The sequence below is a fragment of the Macrobrachium nipponense genome, chromosome 6 (genome assembly GCF_015104395.2).
Source record: "Macrobrachium nipponense isolate FS-2020 chromosome 6, ASM1510439v2, whole genome shotgun sequence".
Classification (NCBI taxonomy): Eukaryota; Metazoa; Arthropoda; class Malacostraca; order Decapoda; family Palaemonidae; genus Macrobrachium; species Macrobrachium nipponense.
In genome coordinates this window covers 61,076,404-61,083,903 of record NC_061108.1, presented here as the reverse complement: position 1 = coordinate 61,083,903, position 7,500 = coordinate 61,076,404, and the positions used below count along the sequence as shown (strand labels likewise).

General features: G+C 35.7%; 1 protein-coding gene across 6 annotated transcripts in view; it reads left to right on the top strand.

The window, feature by feature from the left end:
• LOC135216426 (beta-1,3-galactosyltransferase 1-like) overlaps window positions 1–7,500 on the top strand; it is a 77,643-nt gene that overhangs the window by 30,260 nt on the left and 39,883 nt on the right. For 4 of the 6 annotated variants that reach the window (XM_064251784.1, XM_064251779.1, XM_064251780.1 and 1 more), the window contains exons 2-4: window positions 2,369–2,929; window positions 3,503–3,678; window positions 4,222–4,290. In XM_064251784.1, coding sequence (XP_064107854.1) covers window positions 2,923–2,929; window positions 3,503–3,678; window positions 4,222–4,290 — 252 coding nt within the window. In that variant the 5' untranslated portion in view covers window positions 2,369–2,922. Of the gene's footprint in view, window positions 1–1,123; window positions 1,288–2,368; window positions 2,930–3,502; window positions 3,679–4,221; window positions 4,291–7,500 lie in introns of all 6 variants that reach the window. The other 2 variants (XM_064251781.1, XM_064251782.1) reach the window with 1 other exon arrangement.

The following is a 7,500-nucleotide window of genomic DNA, read 5'->3' as shown; positions in this document are numbered from 1 at the left end:
CCGAGGCTAGGGAAAAGGTGTGGGTGGAGAGGGAGCAGGAAAGAGTGGAAAGGAAGAAGGAAAGAGCAGGAAGGGAGAAATAAAAGAAAATTCTGAGAGAGAAGGGAGGTAGCTAAAAAGGCAGAGAAGGCAGAAGAAAGGGCTCACCAACTGGCTATGGCCAGTGCTGGCACACAGCCCCCTACACCCCGGTCATTACACTCCACCCTTAGTAGCATGGGCACCCTCATCCGACAATGGAACGAGTCCGAGCTGGAGGCCTGGCTCGATCACATAGAAAAGGTCCTAGATAACTTCCAGCCTCCTCCAGCAGAAGTAGCCCTCATCTTGGGAAAATACCTCGAAGGAAAGGGAGCCATCGACATCTCTTCCCAAGCCCTCCCCGTTCACAAGCAAGTAGATCTCTTTCGCGTAAGGGAGGCCATTGTCAAAGCCTTCGAAATAACCCCAGACAGGTGGAGACAAAAATGGACGAGCATGCCAAAGGAGTCCAGGGTCAATTGTATTACAAAACTGTAGAGCCGCTAACGCCCCTTCCAGTGAAAGCAGCAGTTCCCCATCTGGTGAGCCTCCCTTCCCTTGCTCCTTGTGTTTCACGTGGCTGCATTTCTGGACCCTTCCTTGACGGCATTGGAGTGAATGTCCCTATCCTTCTTCGGCGCCCTTTAGTTAAAGAAGAGCGGGAACCAGCGGCCAAAAGACTAAAAAGCACGAGTGAGTTGGCAGTCACTTGTGTCTCTTTTTCTGAATTTTTTTTCCTATCTTTGTGATTGTAAAAACGATCGTAGCTACCCCTTGTCATCCCCCCACAGCTATGCCCACCTGTTCGATAAAGCTAATCTAATTTAAGCGCTGTGGTTCCCTTGAATATGATTTACTAATGCTCATTGCTAAGAGAGTTTACTAAGGGAGATAACGTAAGTCGGTTTCTGTGTTTCCCTCACTCCCATTCAGTAGGTACAGTAGCGTTCTGTGAAGTATTTCAGTCATTTCTTGGACTTTGAGGGCATTCTGAAAACGTAAGAGTTATATTACGCAGGTCGGCAGATTTTGGCGGCATCACCGCATTTGATCAGTCCTTTGTGCGTCGCACGTGTGTTGATAGAGCAATACCTTGTTTCAGTTATCCTATGCCTTCATCCCTGCTGTGAGAGGTGGACTTCTTTATCCTTAAAACGCTCGGGGCGCCCCTTCTTCGCGCTCCAAGTCCTCACGTGTCAGCAACTCGGCCTCGTGATTTCAGTGCCACAAGCAGCTGTTTTCTCAGTAATAAGTTGGACCTTAAAGGTCCTAGTACGTCGAATAACTTGTAAATATATCCCCTTTGAATTTGATCGTTACAGTTTTCCTTACATTTTTCCTCTGAAAGCTAACCTCGGCCCTAAGCCGTAAATTTCTGTTCATAATCTAGACCTCATAAGGCCTTCCTTTCGATTAAGTCAGATGCGTTTTAACCGTTTGTTAAAGAAAGGAGAGACTAGATTCATGAAAATATACACATCTACATATGTAAATATGGACATGCGCACATGTAAATATGAATATGTAAATATGTTTATGTATATGTACATATACATATAATATATACAAATGTATAAGTATGTATGTACAAGTGCATTTATGAATTTAAATATACGTATGTATATGTATTTATATATACACACAAATACATACATACATATATATACATGTATAAAAATAAACATACACATACAATATACATGTGTATCTATACAGAAACACTAAATGTTTTACCATTCAGGATGGCAAACAAATATACGGTAAAAAGTGTTGGCAAACAGTTTGCAAACTTGGCTTCCAACAATGTTTCCTAGTATTGACAGCCCTTTATACTTATATTACTAGTGCTACCAACAGCTGAGTCTTCATTTATAAAGGATATGGGCGGGGTCTAGTCAAGTTCGTCATACAACAGTATCAATGAGTGGGAGGGCCTTCAGTAATGACGTTTTACTAGCCCCGATTTACGAGCCTGATAGATTTAGCTAAGTTTCCCTTTAAATTTCTATAATTTACCCTGAAATGTGCCTTGATTATCAATGTTAGACATCACTGCATATTTTTGCCAATTAGACTGTGGCTTCAAATAGCTATTTCCAAAATATGATCCATATTGACGAGAATCAATTAGACACGGCCCTTGAGTGCACAGTTATAAGATTCGGTTCTTTCTCTATTTAAGTTCTACCGTAAAATACTTCTTAGCTAATTAGACTGTAACGAAAACTTATCCAGATGAGTTTTTTTTAACTGAGACAGTTTCTAGAGTTAATATTTTACAAAAGAGGGGGATCATTTTAGACGCCCTAGAAACCAGTCACACTAACTGGAAAAAATTATGTTCCAGGAATCAACCACATAAACATGAAGAAACTTTAAATGTCCCGGTTACGAACAAAAGTACCAGCTAAAAATAAGAAAACTACTCACGTCCAAGAATTAAATCGCACTGAAGAAGATGTTTCTAAGCGTTTTAGACCCTAGTCATTCTGAAGAGGAAAAGGGCTTTGCGTTTATTTAAAAATCAATCCTGCTAAACAGGAAGATAAGAAGGCGCATAATCAAGAAAACCTATCAGCCTGAACTGGAGGGTAACCTTGGAAGCTCCAGAAAACCATCAGTCTGAACAGAAAACCTTCAAATGCTCTGGGAGCCATTCCTACAGGAGGGGATGAAAGCTTTCCGTGTTTGAAGACTAAGTTGTTGCACGGAAGAAGGGCAAACTTTCTATACTACAGCACGTGCTAAAGACGGTGGAAATCTAGATGCTCAAAAATCGAACTGTACGTAACTTCGCTCCGAAAATCGCCGAAAACTCTCCGAAAAGAGGATTAATTGAGGTGACCCAGGAGGCAGACATATCGAAAGAAGGGGAAAGAAAGTTGAGACACTCCAAACACAATGCGGGGTAAGAGATGTGTTCTTTTAAAGTCTTAAGCATCATTAAGTTCATTCGATAATTGTTAATCATTTATTAATCTCTACCATTAACAAATTATATTCTCTCTGAAACAAACAAAAAACAAAAAAAAGTCATTTTTTTACTTATAGCAAAACTTTCACTATTCATGAAGGGCCATTATTTATTCCCATCAGTACCAGCTATAAAGTACTCATGATGACTGAGAATATCATAAACTCAAATCTTGTAATAAGTACATGAACTAATTTTATAACCGAAAAAACCACCTTTGATCTTTATCATGTGTATTCGAAATTAAATTTGTTTTTCTAATACAAATGAAATGTCATTATCTGCAATACTCCAGCATTAACTGAAAAACCTATTGATTAATGTATCATTTATCCTAGTTTACAGATCGTTCTCCTTACAGTTAACGACCAGTGAATGATTAGGCAAAAGAACCTATGTCGGTTCCTTTGAAAACATCCTAACTTGTAGATTCCAATTAGGACTGTTTACATATATGACAGGGCAAAAGGATACCTATTCACTTCTTTCTTTTTTATGCATTTTTAGGTAAACTAGGCCTCAGTCGATCACTTTTACAGATGATGCAATTCCTCTTCTTTTGCACATTATGTGCTTACTTCACTTTCCATCTGAGCTTCACAAGTGAAGAGATTTCCGTGTTGAAACGCCGCGCTCTGTCTTCCGGAGATATTCATCTGGGGGAGGAACTGGCTGGAAATAGTGTAAGTATCAACAGAAGCAAAATGGATGAATTTATTCTGTTTCACAAGAGAGCTAGGACCAAAATTAAACCCAATATCACATCACAGAAATGTTTTTAAGAAATACCACGAAGCCGCTGTGAAAGATACAATAGCATGAAAATGATTAGCATAGAGAATATAATAAAATCCTAATGAAGATTTTTTTTAAAAGTAGAAATGAACAAACAATAACTAAATGCATAAATACAAACAAAACTGCGCTCACCATGAATATGTTGTTTTCTTTCCGAGTTAATTGGTAAAATAAAAAAAAATTGGATTCTTAGCATTAACGAATATTCCATAATTTCACTCTCGAAGTACATGACAGCGAGACGTTTTCCGGGCTCTTAAGAAAAGAAATGTGGTAGTTACCTATGTTAGTATGAGAAATGAATGTAAATTCAAGTATACAACATCTGTCTATTTTCATTTCGTAATTATATGTAAATTCCCTTTTTTAACGTACTGTAAGCTAATAACCTATAAACTTATATTTGATTCAGAATTTATTCCTTTCAGGACAAAGAAAATTTCTCGAGCCGTTTTGCAACAGTCAGACCTCCAAATATAACAGATGAGGACCTTCAGGTACGATATAACTACTATGAAAATTAATTCCATCCTCTCCTTCTATCCAGGAATTCTTGCGTATTCTATTTCTTTTTAAAAAATACATAAAAAATCTGCGTAACACTTGTTGAGATGCTGTAGGTATGAGCAATTATTTGCTACCATGTAGCCAGCCAGACACGTATAACGCTGATGCACCTGACTGAAACTCCGACAGGCAAAACACTGGGTTGAGTTTCACATTATCTAAAAACTATTGATATACAAGTGATATCCAAACACCTGCCGACAATTTACACAAAAATACGTAATTTCACTTTTCCATCAAATGGATGAAACTGTATCCTTAACTTTCCGCATGTCTTCCTTTACCTCTATCCGTAAAGTATATCATAAGAAAACATTGAGCTAGAGAACATTTAAAATTCGTTCTTCCCACAAAAACTTTATCTGTGTGCGTTGAATATTTCTAGCAACCTTTTGTCAAAAACGTTGGTAGAAATCTTGCATTTACATATAAAAGTGTTAGTATGCATATATATAATATATATATATGTAGATATATATATATATATATATATATATATATATATATATATTATATATATATATATATATATATATATATATATATATATATATATATATATCTTATAAAAGGAACCCATAAAAACGCCAAAATATAGAAAGTACTATATATATATCTTATAAAAGGAACCCATAAAAACACCAAAATATAGAAAGAAAGTACTATATTTCAGAGACAGCTGCCTCTCTCCTCAGGTAGGTAAGGAATGAGAAGAGTTACAGAAAAGATGGTATTTATACGAAGAGATCCATCAACAGTTAAGCCAATTTAGGTCACTCCCGTTGATAATTCCTCTTTAATAATCCTAAGTGTTGGTTGAATGAAGATTTCATCTAGGACATCTGAGTCCCAGGCACCCTTTGAGATGTTCATTACCAGTCTTTGTTTAATCAAGGCTGATTCTATCATCTGACCTTTGTATTGACAGTTGCTGCTATAAATTATATATGATAAATTCCAGTTTATCTGTGGTTATGGTTATTTATATGGTTGAAAATAGCTGAGTTCTTTTGTCCATACCTAACTGACCCTTTATGTTGTATTAATCTCTGCAAAATTTTCAACCATATTAATATCCATAACCACAGAATAAACTGGAATTTATCACATATAATTTGTAGCAGCAAATGTCGATAAAAAAGTCAGATGATAGAATCGGCCATGATTAGACAAAGTCAGGTAATGAACATCTCAAAGGGTGCCTGGTACTCAGATGTCCTAGATAAAATCTTCATTCAACCAACACTTAGGATTATTAAAGAGGAACTATCAACGGGAGTGACCTAAATTGGCTTAACTGCGGATGGATCTCTTCGTATAAATACCACCTTTTCTGTAACTCTTCTCATTCCTTACCTACCTGAGGAGAGAGACGGCTGTCTCTGAAATGAAGTACTTTCTTTCTATATTCTGGAGTTTTTATGGGCTCCTTTTATTAGATGGAACTCTGTTATAACAACATTTTTCCCAGTCATTCATATATATATATATATATATATATATATATATATATATATATATATATATATATATATATATATATTATATATATACATACATACATACATATATATATATATATATGTGTGTGTGTGTGTGTGTGTGTGTGTGTGTTATAAAGGGGAAAATCCCTTATAAATTAAAATCTGCCACCCTATCTGTTACGCCCTCGGGGAGGACGCGACATGTAAAACTTACCTCTTTGAGGTTTGGTAACGTTCACTCGAGCGGGGACCCTGAGTATCCCCCCCATCTCTCTCTCTCTCTCAACTTCAATGTAATCCACAAACCACAATTACTTAAGGTCGTTAAATCAAATCCACAATTACCAGAAAATAGACTTTATTTACAAAGGAAATGCAAGAGTCTAACCATCAGAAAAATCAAATTAATTTAGCTAATTGAAACCACGATTTCTTGGCAATTGAACTAGATACATAGAAAACTGGCTAACTGAAGTGAACCCATTAATAAAACAGAATATAAAACTTCTCTCATCGAACCCAAATATTTTTGCTCCACAAAGTAAAAAATCACTTAGTAAAAACAGTCGATTCATTTCGTGATACACTACAAGGGCTAATCAGAATTAGTCATTGTTCGGTTCACAAAGGCCGACAGACTGACAGAGCTCCTATCAAAAAGAAACATGGACCTCACACAAACATGCCATGGATAACTAATAAATCTCCTAAATGAGAATGAATCAAAACAAATAAAATATGAAATAAAGGAGTTCACTGCATCACCACATAGAGGAGATCGAGAGGATAATAAAAAACAGATTAGTGAAAAAAATAATCACTTACTTCTCCATGACCATGTTTCAGATTCTCTTGCGGTCTTTCAGCCAAGCCCCCCCACCCCCACCCCCACCCCCATTTGCGCTTTGTAAGGTTCGACAAATAGGAAACACAAGTTCTATGGAAACCCTCAGGAAGTTAAACATGACGTACGAATGAACAAACATCCTCATAAGCCACCCGCCTTCTAAATGACGTCACTAACACGTAACGAATTCCTTACACAGGAAAATTTCTTGATGTCATTCATGTATGTACAGCTAATAACCCCACCCATGAAATCTAACTAAAACTAGATCAGAAGTATACTTACTTCCGCCCGTGAACAAACACACGCGACCTCTTTGCCCTTCAACATCACGCCACCCAAAATGATGAATCGTTCAAAAAAAAAAATTTTCCGACACACTTGCTTTTCGATCTCTTGAAATGACATTTTGCTATTCTCTCCAAAGTGCAAAACAATTTATGCCTATGTATTAAATGCTGAATATCTACCTTTATGCATTATATATATTATATATATATATATATATATATATATATATATATATATATATGATATATGTATGTATGTATACATTACAAACACACACACACACACACACAAAACACACACACACACACACATATATATATACTACACATATATATATATATATATATATATATATATATATATATATATATATATATATATATTTATATACACACACACACATATAGTATATATATATATATATATATATATATATATATATATAACACACACATATATATATACATATATATATATATATATATATATATATATATATATATATAGATAGATAGACA